The 18,727-nt window shown below is 32.0% G+C and overlaps 1 protein-coding gene and 1 long non-coding RNA gene across 2 annotated transcripts in view; one reads left to right on the forward strand and one right to left on the reverse strand.

Annotated features, from left to right (window-relative positions):
- LOC143075489 (uncharacterized) overlaps positions 1–18,727 on the reverse strand; it is a 391,914-nt gene that overhangs the window by 155,043 nt on the left and 218,144 nt on the right. The gene's annotated exons all lie outside the window — the stretch shown is intronic.
- LOC143074417 (perlucin-like protein) lies at positions 5,290–10,607 on the forward strand. Its single transcript, XM_076249885.1, has 5 exons — positions 5,290–5,393; positions 5,942–6,027; positions 7,247–7,328; positions 8,660–8,873; positions 10,388–10,607. Exons 1-5 carry the CDS (start codon positions 5,354–5,356, stop codon positions 10,515–10,517), a joined length of 552 nt encoding a protein of 183 aa, XP_076106000.1. The 5' UTR covers positions 5,290–5,353; the 3' UTR covers positions 10,518–10,607.

Here is an 18,727-nt window from a genome sequence, read left to right on the forward strand (position 1 = left end):
AACACCTGAACACTTCTTTTTTAAAACTACTTCAAATAATAAAATATCGAAACATAAATGCCTCCGGGTGCGGGAGTTTCTCGCTGCATTGAAGACCCATTAGTTGCTTTCGGCTGTTGTCTGCTCTATGGTCGGGTTGTTGTCTCTGACACATTCCCTATTTTCAATCTCAATTTTATTTCAGTTGAAAAAGGTTACATTTTTTCAGCTAAATAATATGTGAAAAGGTAGATTATATACGAAATACATGTACATATATATGATATGACACACAAAAAAAGTTCCCATTACTTGTTACTTAAAAAGCCCGGTATTTTTTTTTCACAGTCGAAATTGTATGGCTATGTTTCTATCCACATATAGTCCCTCTTCGACACTTTGATAGTCATTTTTTTAACACACCAGATGAAACCAACCAAAATGTAAAAAGGTTACACTTTCACATACCCAAATGTTTAAAACCATGATTATACGGAAAGGGTAGCGTACATGAACCCCAGCGGCACCCCTTATCAATTGAGTATTAAAGTGCACCCCACCCCCTTTCTTGCCCGACGATGTCTTTGTAAAACGCTAGGAAAATTTGTTAAATGTAGATAGAAAAGTAAAATTTAATCGACTTTCAGCATTGATATGTTAACTTCATTTTACAGATCACTATGATTTTAACAATAATGCCATTTCAAACATCTACCGATCTGGACTATCTCTCAGCTTTTAGCTAATAATAATGTTTAAGAATACGGCTAAATTATCATGGGTACAGGGAAAATTGATACAAGTTACGGATTACACATTTTTCGCCGTACCTTTCAACATGATTTGTAAACAAATGCTTTAAGTAAACTATCTAAAAAAAACAGGTTGCTTTCATAATAGTTAAAATTTGGCGAAAAGAATGTAAGCCTGCATCTTTTTGTTTTAAGCTTGTATGTTATTTAGTTTTTGTTTGTTCATTTTTCAGGGGTACCAACCTATATGCGTTGTCTTTTGTGTCGCCCTAAGTCTTTTCAACCCACCCCCCCCCCCCCCCTTCCAGTCTTCATTGTATGAATTATTATCTTCATAACAAAGTGAAATGTCAGAATAATATGAAACGCTAACTCCATGTCGTATCAAAGTGTCTTTATAGTATATAAATTTATCTTAGTGATATAGCAAATTGACAGAGTATTATAGTCAAATGCCTTTATAGTATATAAATGTACCTAAGTGATATAGCAAATTGACAGAGTATTATAGTCAAATGCCGTTATAGTATATAAATGTACCTTAGTGATATAGCAAATTGAAAGAGTATTATAGCCAAATGCCGTTATAGTATATAAATGTACCTTAGTGATATAGCAAATTGACAGAGTATTATAGTCAAATGCCTGTACAGTATATAAATGTACCTTAGTGATATAGCAAATTGACAGAGTATTATAGTCAAATGTCGTTATAGTATATAAATTTACCTTATTGCTATAGCAAATTGACAGAGTATTATAGTCAAATGCCGTTATAGTATATAAATGTACCTTAGTGATATAGCAAATTAACAGAGTATTATAGCCAAATGCCGTTATAGTATATAAATGTATCTTAGTGATATAGCAAATTGACAGAGTATTATAGTCAAATGCCTTTAAAGTATATAAATGTACCTTAGTGATATAGCAAATTGACAGAGTATTATAGCCAAATGCCGCTTTGGAATATAGATGTACCTTAGTGATATAGAAAATTGACAGAGTATTATAGTCAAATGCCGTTATAGTATATAAATGTACCTTAGTGATATAGAAAATTGACAGAGTATTATAGTCAAATGCCGTTATAGTATATACATGTACCTTAGTGATACAGCAAATTGACAGAGTACTATAGCCAAATGCCGTTATAGTATAGAACATTTTCTTCGTGATATATCTCTTCCCTTAATGATATGGTTATTATTATCATAAGGCAGCTGTGTCGTTCCATAGTTTTCTATAATTTTGATATAATTTGTCCCAAAAGTAGTACAACACACTGTAAAAATTTCATTGAAAAAGCGAAGGTGGGATTTTTTTAATTTTCATTTATGTATAATAATAAAAGAAATGCACTACGAATTAATTGTGGTCTCGGACTAGTCGTTTGGTCAAGTTGGCATACTTTTATGAAAGTTATCTCACATTTACCCTTTTATCCATTAATGGGTTATGTGTATATGCGGACTGCAGTCCGTAATTGAATTGTATTTCAATTTGATATATTCTCTTGATTAATTGTTACTATATATATAGATGCACATGTGTTGTGAAAAATAAAACCAGGGGCGGATCCAGGATTTTGGAAAGGGGGACAAGTTTTTAAAGAACGGCAAACGGAGCGAGAAAAAAACAGTTTGGGACCTTTTTTGGGGGCTAAAAAACACAAAATAAGTGTAACATGCAATTTTTAAACGGTTCCTGTCATTGGGCATGTTTATTTTGTAGTTACTGGAAAGCGTAAGGGTTGGACATTTTCGATCATGTATTCTCCCTATTAAGTGTCTTTCATAAAATGATAGCATGGATCCAAAGCTATGTACTGATAAATTCAATGTGGGTCTTCTCAGTTAAACATAGACAAGAAGAATTTTCGCCGGTTTGTACGTGTTGTAAATTAATTTTACAATTTATGAATGACGGTCGACAAATGGAGACAGAAAGTCCACACCCAGCAAGCAGGTTGCAGTCTGGTCTTGAAAAAAGTATTCAACATACCAGTTCGGCGAAACAGACATTCCGGTCAGACATGCAAACCCCGGCTACAAAAAAATACGCCCGTATTTATTCATCATGTTCGTTTAATGCTTAATAATTTTGTTAGAAATGTTTGTTTCTAATAGCAAAAAAGTGGACAAAACTATTGTTTTCAGTCAACTTCCGGACAGAACTTGTTTGAGCAAAAATCAGAGTCATTTGTTTTCTCTCAAATATCTAAGACTGCCTCCTTAAATCAAATGGTTCGTACCTTAGACTTTAAATCTATTTAGAGCTTATACAGACTTTGGCTCATTATTCGGCTATGTTATTTTAAAATAGGCTGGGCGTTTTGGGTTAAACATGTTTTCGTAGGTAAATAATATTTCTATGGAACTTTTTTTTCTCATGAGAGTGTAATAGTCTATAGAGTATTACTTTCTGTTTGGTGGAATAGTGAAATAGAAGTTAATACGTTCTTTCTCAATCCTTTTTCGATTTGAAAGTGATTTACTTTAGTCACTATGTTTTACTTGATTTTGGTACATTGTTATTTTGAAATCTGAAATTAATATATAGATGGTCGAAACCCGGTGGGGTGGGTCGAGGTCCCCGGAGGTTTGGCACTGACCCCTTCTGTTACAGGTAAAAAGGATTGGCAAAAATTAAGAACTATCAAAAACAGAACTTCTCAAAAGCTACAAATGGGAGTGTGCTGCAAATAGAAATTGACCTGTATTTCTGATAGTGCTAAATTATTGAACAAGATTTATAAAAAATCATTTGTTCTAAGGGACGACATCAAAAGTTCAATGTAGGATAAAAAACATAATTCAAATAGTTTTTTCACTGACCCCCCCCCCCCCCCCACCACCCCCCCCCTCAGTAACTTAACTTGGGAAAAATTGATTTACCTATATGGATATATGTAAAATCGATTTTGGATTAACAAAACTTGCAGCAATGTTGACCCCCCCTCCCCCCAAACTATTTGATATAAGTTTTTTATCCTACATCGATCTTTTGATGTCGTCCCTAATCTCAACTTGTCATCTATTTTAATGTATGTATACATTGTATTCGACCTTTTAACCCCACACAGTAGTGAAATTTTCATTCATGCAATCGGCAACAAATGTACACATTGCATATCTATAGCACCGTCCGTTAAGGGTTAAAAGGTCGAATACAATGTATACACAATTACACACATAATTTTATTTTAACAACAAACACGTGTCAAAAATTTGAAAATTTTCCAACATGTGAGACCTAAATTTTTATACAAAATCGGCTTAATTGGTAGCAGAGACTGATTAAGTGGGATGACAGAGGGCCATAGTCCCCAATTTTTATATATGTATTTACATTAAGAAAAACATTTATTAATTTGAGAAAGTGGTTATTTATTGATACCCGAGAAAAGTATAAAAGTAGTTAAGAAAACGAGATTTTGATTGGATAAAACAATTAATTAAGCATAAGCTGAATTCATTTTAGTATAAGCTAAAATCATTTTAGCATAAGCTAAATTCATTTAAGCATAAGCTAAAATCATTTTAGCATAAGGTAAATTCATTAAGTATATGCTAAAATAAACTTTAATTTTAATATGTATGACCTTGATTCCGCGCCAACATTTATGTATGAGCTAAACAATTCAGCATATGCTAAATTGATTTAGCTTATGCAAAAATGAATTCAGCATATGCTAAAATGAATTTAGCTTAAGCTAGATTATGCATACCTGTAAAAATAACTTACCTAGAGCAATACACATAGCTGCTAGAACAATGAAATACATTTTTGGAAAAACATTAAATTATGCATACAGAACCCTCCATTTTTGGAAAAACATTAAATTATGCATACAGAACCCTCCACCCCCCCCCCCCCCAAAAAGTAAGTATGTTTGTTTGATTATAAAATCATTTTAGCATATGCTAAATTATAATATAGCATATGCTAAAATGATTTAAGGTTATGCTAAATTCGATGTTTATGACCCTAATTCCGCGTCATATAAGACCCACTAGTGACGCTGGAATCAGAAGGAGTTAAAATGCAAAATTAAGTACGACGTTGAGGAGCATTCAGGAACAAAGATTTCGAAACATTTTGCCAAGTACAGCTAAGGTTATATATTCCTGTGGTATAACAGCCTTAGTATTTCAAAAATTTAAAGTTTCAAGTCGATCTGTAAAAATGAAATAAAATCAACCACCTCGAAGGTTTTAATTAAGTTACGATTCAATACTAGAAATATCAAATTATACACGAGAAACTGTCAGAAAAGGTAAGCATGTTTGTTAATGTTCAAGATTTACAGGTATGCATTTACAATATTAGACGGATAGAATATAACAAAAATCAATTTATTCAATAAACACCCCCCCCCTCCAAAAAAAATAAAATAAAATAAAAACATACGAAAAGTATCCCATGTATATTAGAAGGAAATTGGAAACGGAGCTCCTGTTATGTTATCACGAACATATAGTAATATGATAGAACATGAAGTAAAGGTCAGACTGTCGATTTTACACTTTAATAGTATGCAGCATTATTAAGTGAACGAACATCACATTTGTTTACACAACCGGTTTTAGCAGTCATTTTGAAAATTTGTTTTTCCAAAAATGTATTTCATTGTTCTAGCAGCTATGTGTATTGCTCTAGGTAAGTTGAATTATTACATATGTTACAATGAAACCAGTCAATTCCTAAACAAATGATAATTTGTGAAGAATTTGTCGATGACATTGCATCAACCTTTGAGAATGAATAAACATAGTTATAGTTCTTTTTGTGTTTACAATTTCCTCCAATTAACAAGTTTTTGGAAAATGTAATTAAAATAAAAACACATCTAATCCATCTACAATATACGTCTCATTGACGAAGAATACTTAAAATAAACTGTGTATTATGCGTTATCATAAACTAGTGTGTTATTCTGTTACACATAGATTATTTTTCTATATTTTCATTCTTGTATTGATTATAAGCTCTTAAACTAAAGAATTTCAACTGCATGTTTTAATGTAAAACTGCATAATTCTTGGTAAGCACCGTTACTTTTTGTTGTTCGATCATCAATTCTACCGAAAACTTACATAAACGTCACTTTGTATCTGCTGGACAGTTGCCTTATTGGAAACCATATAACATTTTCTTTTGCTTAAGTACAAAAAACATCATGTACTATTCGAACAATTCAACTTCAGCACACTGTATGGAGATAAATTGGAAGACGTATAAAGGAATGGAATATGCTTTGGTAACAACTCAAATGACATGGATCGAAGCACAGGTAAGTAAAGATACAATTTGCCTTACAAAAAAATAATGGTTCTGGGTAGTATTTTCCAATGAATATTTCAATTAGCCGTTTCAGAATCTAAAGAATCATGGGTAATTTCATTGTTCGTACCCCAAAATGAAAATACCACCACGTCATTGGTTAAATTTCCATTGTTTATGACATTTTTAACCAATCAGGACGTTGTGGTGTACACTTTTGAAAATATTACCCAGGATGCATTAGATTCTGAAACGGCGAATTCGATGTGATTGATTAAAAGTGTCATAAACATGTAATTTCCATCAATGTCGTGAAGCTAAGTTATCTGTGTACAAAAACTGAAATTGTGTATAGATCCTGAAATGGCGAATTACAATACATGATTTGTAAGGACTTTTATTTTAGTGTTTGAAAAAGGGAAGTCATACTTTATAAAACAAATCAAATATACTACGAACGTTTTGCACGCCTAACGTGCGTTTCGTCTACAATAAACTCATCATAGATACCAGGATTAAATTTCGTTTTTACGCCAGACGCGGGTTTCGTCTACAAAAGACTCATTAGTGACACTGGAATCAAAAAAAGTTAAAAAAGCCAAATCAAGTACGAAGTTATAGAGCATTGATGACCAAACGTTTTGCCTAAGGTTATCTGTTCCTGAGGTAGAAAGCCTTAGTTTTTTTTTAAATTCAAATTTTTGTAAACATTTAATTTGACCCATCAGTAAAGCTCAAACAAAAATGTAATGAAGCCCCAAAGAAGGACTATGTCGAAGATCATTGACGACCAAAAATTTTCAAAAGTCAAATTAAAAAATTGCTCTTCTTGTTATCATTATAAGATTTTTCTGACTAATCTTATAAAATGATAAGTTAAGCAAAAAGTACATTATTGTTTTGTTGTTATTTTATTATTAGAAGAATATATCACCAATTTATTCATACTTAGATAACTATAATTTCATTGACAAACTTTTCATCAGATATATTGGTAGATGATATCAATAAAAAGATGACTAACTCCTCCATTTTGAAATGCAGTTTCTGAGTTAATTTATAACATTCTATCAAACTAAAAACAATACACAAAAAAGATCAAACGGAAATTAACCAAAAAGTATGCTTTTAACAAACAAAAACAATACAAAAAAAAAACACACACATACACAAAAAAAGACGAAAATACATAACAAAATCATAGTTTAACGCGTGTTGATATGTTTTAGCGATATTGTTCCCAGTATGGAGGTGTATTAGCTCAGCCAGAAAATTCAGATATCAACAAATATCTTAAGTCCCTAACTGACAGTAAGTTTTTATATCTTCATATTTTCAAATTGTTTTCCATAATTGTCTGTACTAGGATACTTATCTAAAATAGACATGCTATATATTAGAAAACATTATTTATTTGCTTGTTTCGATCGACTTTGTCATCATTTTCAGTAACTGCATGTTTTCTAATCGATATTTGGTGTTTTTTGCATTTGTGTTAATTGTTGCCCGTGCTACATGTCTATCAAATGAAAATATTAATTTCCAACTGATTACTAAAGTTTTTGTCTTATGCTGTACTCTAACATTCCTGTAGATTACAGGTGGATTGCATACTCAAAACACATTTAACCCCTACATATTCAATGTGCCCATGTCCTAGTACCAAGTCTATCAGTAAAAGGTTTACTGATTTTCGTTGGTCGTATTTGTTTTCCAATTATATACTTTGAATTCGCCTTTTTAGAATTTAATGCGTTCTTGGTAATATTTTCAAAAACGTACACCAAAACGTTGTGATTGATTTAAAATTTCTAAACAATGGAAATTCAACCAATGCCGTGACGTTATTTTCATTTTGGTTTACGAACAATGCGATTACCCATAGTCAGTGGCGGATCCAGGGGGGGTTCCGGGGGTGCGCACCCCCCCTTTATTTTTGCCGATCAATGCATTTGTATCGGGACATATGTTTTGCACCCCCCCCTTTGCCCTGGGTGCCCTGGGTTAGCACCCCCCCTTTCGAAAATTCCTGCATCCGCCCCTGCATAGTCCTTAAGATTTCGAAAAGGCGAATACCTCAGCCTGCTTTCAATTTTTGTTATCTTGAATTTAATCACAATTTGTAATGTCTAGGCCATTAATATCAAACTATATGGCATAGGTTTTTCTCATTGTTGAAGACCATACAATTACAAAGAGTTGTTTAAAAGAACAACCGAATTAAGACTCTGTTGGATAACCGTCTCATTGGCAACCATATTAATTAGTTATCAAAGGTACTAGGATTATAATTTAATACGCCAGACACGCGTTTCGTCTACATAAGAATTATCAATGACGCTCAGATCAAAATATGTACAAAGTTGAAGAGCATTGAGGACCCAAAATTCCGAAAATTTGTGCAAAATACGGCCAAGGTAATCTATTAAATCATATCAAATGTTTTTATACCAATTGGTATTTTAAACTGGAACCATTCACACAACATAATCATGTAGAAAACTTGAAATAGAGCAGAACGATTATCTTGAAAATGTAATAAAAATAAAATAAATAAATTAAATGTAATATATATATTTTAAAGAGATAAACAATCCAGAAGACATAATTTTTATTGCACTTATCATCATTTTGGATTTTAGAGAAAACTTGGCTGTGGATTGGTGCAAGCAATCTACCCGACAAGAAGACATGGGAGTGGCATAACCCACTTAAAGCGATTACGTTTACAGACTGGCAAAGTAGTCAACCTAATGCTTATTCTACTGAAAATTGTATGCTATACTGGAAATCGAGTGAAGGTTACAAATGGGGCGACTACTATTGTAATAGGAAATATGGATTTATATGTCAAAGGTACATGTAGAACTATTAAAAAAGTTGAAAGACAATTATGTTTTAAGTGTATTACTGTAATAGATAAAAATGCTTTACGACTTTCATTTTACTTTCTATTTGATAAAATACGATATTAAATTACCCTGAAATCGATATATAGGAGGAACCTAATACTATAATTACATAAATCAATAGACATTAAAGGGGCACTATCTACGAGATATATAAAAAATCTAAAGTATGATTTTTTTGGTTCAATCATGAATGAAAGAAAAATAGTGAAATAATAAGTCACTTTAAGCAGCTAAAATGGTTCAATTTTGTCAAATTCAGCTAATAAAAATTATTCACTTGCAATTCCTGTATTCATGTGAACTCCAATTTAACCCCGTAGAAAGAGATGGAATAACGCATGCATTGTCCGTGAACGGTTATTTAAAGGAAAAGAATGTCAACATTGAAAGTGAAACAAATGTCAATAATTCGATTGACTGATTCGATCCTCAAAAAATCTTTCTTATTTAGGAATAAAACGACGATAAACATAATTGTTTAATATATAATACAAAATTTAGTAGACCTATAAAAATCTAACTGCACGAGTTGCTTAATCTATTTATATCTTTGTTGATGTTTACATCGCTTATATGGTCATAGAAGATCAACTCGAAATTTAATTAAATTACGTCATTGCTAAAATTCACACGAAACGAAGCTAAATCTTATTGAGACCATGGCCTGTAAATTGTTTATTTTTTTACTTTGATAGTGTTTGGAAAAATATTTTACATTCAATTTGTTATAAATAAAACATGAGAATTTGAGTCAAATTGGTGATCATAAATTTGACAGATAGTGCGTCTTTAAGGATATACTTAGGTAAAAAAGAAATCATGAGAAACTTTGAATAGGAGGAACATCAGTTTAGAACAAAACAAGCTTGAAACAATGAAAGGTAATGACATTCCTTTTCGAGATATTTATTGTTTGTATTAATGGCGGGAATAGACTGACTCGGAATTTTGGCCTTATATTTGCATTTGTATCATTTGGGTCTCAAAACGAAGAAAATAAAAATGAAATAAAAAATTTGCGTTAATTCAAATATAGAAAAGAACCCTTGTAAAGTTATTGAAGTCTTATATGAGCAGAAAAATGAGTGTTATGGCAAATATGTACCCTGTTTTAAAGGATAACAACCGTAAGAGTCCGAACATCGGAACCAAATGTGTAACCTGACCTAAGTACATTCTCAATATAAGTAAAAAAATGTGGTTAGTTTGAATAACTTTTAAAGCTTACTCAGATTTGGTCATTTTCTATTTCTATAGAGCTTTTATCATAATTTGATTTTCCAATGTTAAAGATGTTTGGGATTTTGTGAGTTTACAGAGACATGGTTTAACTCGAAAAAATTTATTTAGTAGGAACTTATATGAATCGAGGATTTAATATGTTTGCACATAGTTATTCACCAGTTTAGAAAATATGCAAATGAATTAACTAATAAAAAATCTTTAATGTCTTTGTAGAAAGGACAGCAACTGCAATGGCAAGAAGCCAACACATGGCAACGAATGTGAGGACAAGAAGCCAACACATGGCAACGAATGTGAAGACAAGAGACCATCAAATCAAAAATGCATGACAATCTGTCTTTAAATTAAAAGTTATCATTCAAAGATAATGTCTTCAGTCTCTTTACATTTTGTTTTATTTTGCACATGCATTGTATAACTTTTTACTTTTAACTCGACAGTTGTTTTGCAACTTTAAACATCAATTACCGATCCTTCGTCATCTTTGGAATTATAATCTTTGACATGTTTGATGCTATTTTGAATAAAAGAGATTCATTCATCCCTGAAAAACATGTTGACGTATTTGTACTTTAGAAAATTGTGATTTGTACACAGTCTATGTGTTTATAAGACCTTTTTCTAAACGGTACACGTCGACAGAAGGAATAACGTTCTACTTTATTAATGGATGAACATAATTTTTTTCAATGGTGTAATAGCTCGATGGAAGTTTATGTGTAGCGTTTTGTATATTGTAATATTAATCTTTTCGTCGTATTTTGTCTTTTGGAATTTCTTTCTCGACCTCTCTTCGATCTACGAGTTATCATTCTCCTTTTTCGCATCTTTTATCTCTTTTTGTGACCAGATATAATGTGTTTCGTATTCATTGCTCCTATTTAAAGTGTTTAACAGCAAACAATTCTACAAGTTATCTCAGCATAGACCCTAAAAACATGCGGCATAAAAATTTTAAGTGCACATGCTGAAATGTCTAACCTGGTTTATTGATCACTGAATATATGTTGATAGTCATAAATATAAATTTTTCCTACTAGTATCAAATGCATTTCAAATGATCCACGAAAATTACGCAAAGGTAAGATGAACCAAGTCGGGAATACATTTGCACCATACAATCATTCGATACACAAAATATAGTGACCTATTGCTTATAGTTTTACGAAACAAACATAATTCAGTGGTTGTCGTTTGTTAAATTGCGTTAAATATCGGGCCTCTTATAGCTGAGTTTGCAGTATGGGCTTTGTTCATTGTTGAAGGCCGTAGTTGTTAATTTTTGTGTCATTTTGACTTTTGTGGAGAGTTGTCTCATTGGCAATCACACAACAACTTCTTTATTATATTAACAAGGGAAATGTAGGTAAAATACCACCAAATCGTAGTACGTCACATGCAGTTGCATACAAAAAGTGGTATAAAAACATGCAGTCAAATGCTAATTGTATTTTTGTCTGTAGTACTTGTCAGGAAAAAACTTAAGTCATGCAAAGTATTTCATTTTTTGAGACAAAAATTTCTTCTCTTGAAAAGCAACATTTAAGGTCATACGATACAGTTTTGATCCCGTATTTACAAGTTGATGAAAAAATTACATATAGGCCATGCTTTACCTGATTAAATCAAATATGTATTAAGAAATATACCTTCATGTGCTACTTTTTGAGTTAACTGAGGTCAAAATTTTGCATACTTGCTTAAAATCCGGATTTGTGCCCGTATTTTTACTTTCGAAAGAAAGACATAACTTTTGTGTTTTAAAAGATAAACACAAATTGTTCTCTATTAAATAATTTGTAATTTCTTTATTTTATAAGTGTTCTAAAAATTATGCATTTTTTGTTCAGAAATAACTCATATTTATCAAAGTGTCATGAATTTGAGATTAAAAAAACGTTATCTTTTGCTGTATATTAATGAAAATTTAAAAAAATGCACTATTTACAGTTTTATAAAATTTTGTCCATATAATCTCTCTGCAAAATGAAACAAAATGTCGTTTTAAAAATTGGTGGTCGATGCACTCGTTTTCAAATTAAACCAGTTTGAATGATAAAAATCAGTCGAAAAATGCATCTTTTCCCGATATGTCACAGTTTGACTCGCGAAAAATAACATTTTACGTTAGTAACATCATTACCTCCCCTGTAACTGTATCGTATGCCCTTAAACAAAGACAAATAAGAAAATCAATGGTGTGTTACACCTTAAACATTAACCAATGAACCATGAAAACGAGGTCAATATCAGATGAACCATGCCAGATCGACAAGTTCACATTATAGTTAATATGTGAATTTCGTTTTGATTATAGTACAAATTATCTAAGAAGCAAACTTAACCATAAACATTAAACATTGACCAATAAACCATGACAATGAGGTCCAGATCAGTTTATACCTGCCAGACAGACATATACTACTGTCAATTATTACATACATCAAAGGTTGTTGCCATATTACTTATAGTTTATGGAAAACATACCAAAACACAAAAACTTCACACAGAACAACTACAAGTGACAATGAGGTCAAGGTCATATAAAACATGCTAGTCTGACATGCACATCGTAAAGTTGGTCCATACACCAAATGTAGTTGACTGACGGCATATAGTATAAAAAAGAAAAACTTAAATTTAACCACTGAACTATGAAAACAAGTTCAAGGTCAGATAACAACTCCCAATTGATTTACTGTCCGAACGTATTTTAATGAATCCTCTTTTCTTACAAGAGATTAGTACGATAATGGTTTTATCAGTCTAAGCAAGTAATACAATTATTCAACTACTAGTATGACCAGAAGTCGTGTGCTAGCTAGCATTGAATGAAGTTTTCACATAGATTTTAAAAGAGTGTGAAAAAGCATTGAAACATATAATGTACACAGTAAACACAAATTTGCAATCGCTGATAATATAAATAAATAAATGGATTATGATCCTAGTAATATAATTTTCTTAGAAGCCTTTAAGGTCCGCGATATAAAATTACATTTTTTTATTTGATTTGCAATTGTGTATCATTCCCGAAAGATTATCTCAGCTATGTTATGCAAAACTTTTTTGAATTTTTGGGCACTTTTTCTCTCTAACTTTGTATTTTATTTGCCTTTTGATCTTTTTTTATTCGAGCGTCACTGATAGGTCTTTTGTCGACGAAATACGTGTTTTGCGTACAAAACAGTATCTTGGAATCTTTGATCAGTGTATGTAAATCTACTGGTTCGTTGACATCCAGCCCTCGCTTCGATTATAACACAAGATTTTAATCCTGGTATCTATGATGGGCGTACAATGTCTTTACCTCTGATAGTTTTACTCCCGTATATATTTTTTCAAGTGTGCTTTTGACACGTCGTGATAAATAAAGAAAGAGGCGGAATATATGTGTTTTTTACGCTGTTCAACTAAACGTAACAACAAAAATAAAAAATAAAAAAACTAACTCATTACAAAAAGAATGAACCGAAATGAAAAGAAATACCTTTTTGTAAGAACATCAAACTAAACACTCAATTGAACAGCAAACCAATTTTTAAATATCGTTTGGAATTTTTTTTTTTATTAATTTTCGATTTGGTATTTTTCCTTCGTTCATTCGGGACAAGTATTTAAAAAAAGAGAAAAGTCCAAGTTTGTAGTTATCATGGTTAGTGTTTGTGTCGGTTTAAAATAGAATGACTGAAGAGAATAAAAAGGAGAAACAAAAATGGGTCTGCTAGTAACTCTCCATAATTTAGTTCACGCATCATTGTAAATATAACGGAGCTTTACTAGACTGTCCTCAACGTGAGAGGGTTAGCGCTATAAAACCAGGTATAATCCACAATTTTCTACATTTGAAAATGTTTATACCAAGTCAGGAATATGACAGTTCTTGTCCATTCGTTTTTGATGTGTTTTGTTATTTAATTTTGCCATTTGATTAGGGACTTTCTGAATTTACTTTCCTCTGAATTCGGTATTTTTGGGATTTTCCTTTTTTTGGGGGGATAAGTTTCAAGCATGTTATACTACCAGAAAATGTCATGGTATAAGATTTCCTATGTCTCATGTTTAGATATTGATCAAACGTTTGACTTCAGTTTAAAAAAATCTAAAGTATGGAAAATGTAGAAAACTAAAGAATCTTAAATTCGATATAACAATAAGAGCAGAATATGTAATTTCTAACTAAAGACAATTTTCAAAGGAACTAATGTAGGCATCGTACGTAACTTATGGTCACTTAAAGGTCTTAGAATAAAGAAAAACCCATACTGTATGATAAGTATAAATTAAAGAACCCCAATATTGGAAATGTTAACAGAAGCAAACAGAAAAAACAACGGTAAAAAATGTTTAACCTAAAAGAAATATGACAAACGGCGATATCTTTTATCCATTCGTTTGAAGTGTTTGAGATTTTTGATTTTGCCAGCAAATTAGGGAATTTCCGTTTTGAAGTTCCTCGGAGTTCAGTGTTTTTGGGGTTTCACTTTATACGTCGACCTTTGCAATTGTGGCCAAGAGTTGGGAAAAGGAAATACAAAATGTGGCGGGGTTAAACCTGCAGCCGGGTCGTAACAGCACAAGATTTGAACACACACACACATATAAGCAAGAATATATTGTTACGGCCAGAAATCGCCTTTAAATTGTAGCCAACAAAAAACACAAATCAATAGTAAAATTTAACAATATTTATTATACAAAAGTTTACAAGAAGTATTACACAAATATTACTGTCAACTTAACTGTCAAAATATGATTCCAATCTTTTATCTTTATCTGTATCTGGATATCTTTCGGAATCCAATCTGAATATTACGTTCACTACTACGGTCACAATCCAGTATGATGTTGCTTGTAGAATAAAAATGTCAATCCAAATGCTATGGATATTAATGTCTATCGATGTCTAAGTCTAAGTCTAAGTCTAAGTCCAAGTCCAAGAGTGTTTAACTTGAGTGTCTGTATATATATATATATATATATATATATATATATATAATTGTCACGGAAAATTCTAGAACAGTCTATAATGGAACATCCTAGAAAGTTACAACGGAAGTTTCTAGTAAAATGTAGAAGTTTATATAACGCATCTTTTATTAGGATCATTCTGGAAAGTTCCAATCATTCTGTAATTGTTCCAGTGATTTCTAAACTGCACAGTTCTAAGATTATTCTGTAAAGAACTATCAGGCCACACAACACAAATCAGGCCAACATAAATAAATACAATAATTAAAATATCATTTATATAACATAATTACAATATCATAACACCTCCCCCCTTAAAAGAAGTTTTAGTGTAACAAACACTTATCATGAGTAATATGAACAAATATACATAGTATATACAAAGTGTTTTAATAAGCTCTAGATAAAGCATCAGCTATTACATTATCTTTACCCTTAATATGTTTTACAATTACATCATATTCCTGTAACAATAAACTCCACCTAGTCAACCTCTGATTCTTGTTTCTCATTTTATGTATGAAGGTGAGAGGATTATGATCAGTACAAACAAGAATAGGATATACAGTGGGATTCAAATATACATCAAAATGTTGAAGTGCTGACAACATTGCAAAACACTCTTTTTTTCAATAGTTGAATAATTTTTCTGATGTTTATCTAATTTCTTGGAAAAATATGATATAGGCTTCTCAACATTATCATCTGTCTCTTGATATAAAACAGCTCCAATTCCTACATCGCTTGCATCAACGGCAAGTTTAAATTGTTTTTCAAAGTCTGGAGTAATCAGAACCGGACTATTAATTAAAAGTGATTTGCTATTTTCAAAAGCGTTTTGACAATTTTCACTCCAGATAAATTTAGAATCTTTTTCGTAAAAGATGAGTCAATGGTTGAACCACAGTAGCAAAATTTGAACAAAATTTTCTGTAAAATCCAATCATGCCTAAATATCTCATAAGTTGTTTTCTATTTGTAGGAGGAGGAAATTTGGAAATAGCTTCCATTTTAGTCATAATAGGTTTCACTTGACCTTGGCCAACTGTATGCCCTAAATAATCAACAGTGGCCTGACAAAATTGACTTTTACCAAGATTAACAGTCAAATTTGATTGTGACAATCTATCAAAAGTATCATACAAATGTGTTAAATGCTGTTCCCAGCTATCACTGCATACAATTAGATCATCAATATAAGCATAACAACAGTTTAAATCTTTTATAACATTATTGATCATTCTTTGAAATGTGGCTGGTGCACTTTTCATGCCAAACGGCATTACAGTATATTGAAATAAGCCATCTGGTGTAACAAAAGCTGATATTTCACGAGCTCTCTGTGTCAGTGGAACTTGCCAATAACCTTTCAACAAATCAAATTTGCTCACAAATTTTGCTTGACCAATGTTGTCAATACAATCGTCTATCCTTGGAATCTGATAGGAATCAGATTTTGAGACTGAATTTACTTTTCTGAAATCAGTCACGAAACGAAAGGTTTTATCTGGTTTTGGCACAAGGAGACAAGGAGAGCTCCATTCACTGTTACTCGGCTCAATAATATCATTGTCAAGCATATATTTAATTTCTTTTCTCACAGCTTCAAGTTTGAGTGGATTAAGCCGATAAGGATGTTGCTTAATTGGAGAAGCATCTCCTACATCAACATCATGACAAGCAGCAGTGGTTTTGTTTGGCACATCTGGAAAAAGATTTTTAAAAGAAAATACCAAAGTTTTTATTTCTTCTCTACGATCAAAAGACAGATGTGCAAGTTTTGAGTCTAAATTTGACATTTCTGAATTTTTCAATCTAACTGTCTCTTCCAAAGTTTTAGAACTAAAAGGTGGTTCAATTACATCTGGTTTGTCATGATTGTTCTCAAATTTAACCATGCCTAAAGTGGCAACTGGTTTACTCTCACATTCCTTAGTACGCTCAAAATATGCCAGTGGTTTTAACATATTAATATGACACACTCCACGGTGGGTATGGTTGTCCTGCGAGAGAACGTTCTGTGCTGGTGATTTGGTCCTGTCAGGTGCTGGTTGGTCCTGATTCTGTGCTGGTGGGTTTGTTTACATTGTATCAGAACGGCAATAAAACGACTGTTTTGTTGCTTAATTTTTCTTTGATGCGTCATAAGTACCATGAAAAGTATATTACAACAATATTATATTGCAAAAGTCGTGCAAGTTCGTTAAACGGAATTGTCCTGACGCTGTGCTGGTGATAAGAAAAACGGTCCTGGTTCTGTGCTCCTATGTCCTGGTTCTGTGCCTTTATATTTTAGTTAAAAGTGGCATATATTCAAGATCATTGATGCTGTATTGTTATTGACTAATTAACTGTTGTCTGCTTTCTTGAAATTGACATTGTTGTGAATCTGTTTACTGTTATTATGAGAGAAAAAATACCCCTATTTTTAAATTTTTTTTTTAAATTAACTGTAATCTTATTTATTGGCCTGTTAATGGAACCCTCCTTGCCCCCTTTTAAGATAAGAACATATGTTTACGATTTTCGGGATTACGATCATTTTGCAAGATCACCAAAATACGTTGTAATTTTTACAATACTTATATAAAGTAGATAAAGTGTATGTTTGTTGTCAATAGACAAATTTCCATAAGAAACCAAAGGAAGTATGTGTTAACAACCATACGTCATCGTACGACCTTCAACAATAACCCATAAAATAAAAATGTAAAAGGTTTTGCATAAAAATGGAGAGCAAAAATATAGATTTATATGCGGTATGGGCTTTGCTCATTGTTGAAGGCCGTACGGTGACCTATAGTTGTTAATGTATGTGTCATTATGGTCTTTTGTGGATAGATGTCTCATTTGCAATCATACCACATCTTCTTTTTTATAAAACAAGACAAATCTACACAAAAAAAAAACTGGCTTAATTTCAACTGGTTATCAACCCGAATCGCTATAAGATCATATATAAGCTCACCTGTGTCGAGGGGTCGTGTGAGGTTCATGTATTGTCTTGGTGTCCGCAATTACAAAAAGATCTTTTCTGAAATTACTTGACCAAATGTTACCAAATGATTTACCTAGGAAAAACAATATTCATCAACAAACATGACCACTGTCTGTTAAAATGTATTCGAATTTTTAGTTACAGCCGATTCCATTGAGTATGTAGGCAAAGGTAATATCTTTGGTTAGCTTGCTTGTTAGCTAAACCGTGAAGTCATTGTTAGGTAAGGTATACTACCCTCCTTTCGAAGTAGCCTGGTCCTACAGACAGAAAGATATGTCATTTGTCGGACTAGTCTACTCTTAAAGTAGGGTAGTTTACATAACCTAACAATGACTTTTCTGTTCAGCAAGGAAGATAACCAAAGATATTCCCTTTGTCTATACACTCATTGAAATCGGCTTTAATATTGCAAAAGTTCAAGCAATTAGGGCAAAACTTACCGAGTAAAAAAAATCAAAAGGCTGATGTCTATCTACCTTGCACATTTCAGAAAATTCAGATCAGATAACGAAACTGGGTCCAGCAACATTTATAAGCAATTTAAGATTTTGACCCCACAGTTTCCATTCACCACAAATATT

The sequence above is a fragment of the Mytilus galloprovincialis genome, chromosome 5 (genome assembly GCF_965363235.1).
Source record: "Mytilus galloprovincialis chromosome 5, xbMytGall1.hap1.1, whole genome shotgun sequence".
Classification (NCBI taxonomy): Eukaryota; Metazoa; Mollusca; class Bivalvia; order Mytilida; family Mytilidae; genus Mytilus; species Mytilus galloprovincialis.

What these genes read in the sequence shown, in the direction of transcription:
- LOC143074417 (XM_076249885.1), top strand. Translation starts at nt 5,354, where the DNA reads ATGTATTTCATTGTTCTAGCAGCTATGTGTATTGCTCTAG. An exon ending in AGCTATGTGTATTGCTCTAG is followed by an intron (nt 5,394 to 5,941) that starts GTAAGTTGAATT and finishes ATTCAACTTCAG; the next exon opens with CACACTGTATGGAGATAAAT. An exon ending in TGACATGGATCGAAGCACAG is followed by an intron (nt 6,028 to 7,246) that starts GTAAGTAAAGAT and finishes GATATGTTTTAG; the next exon opens with CGATATTGTTCCCAGTATGG.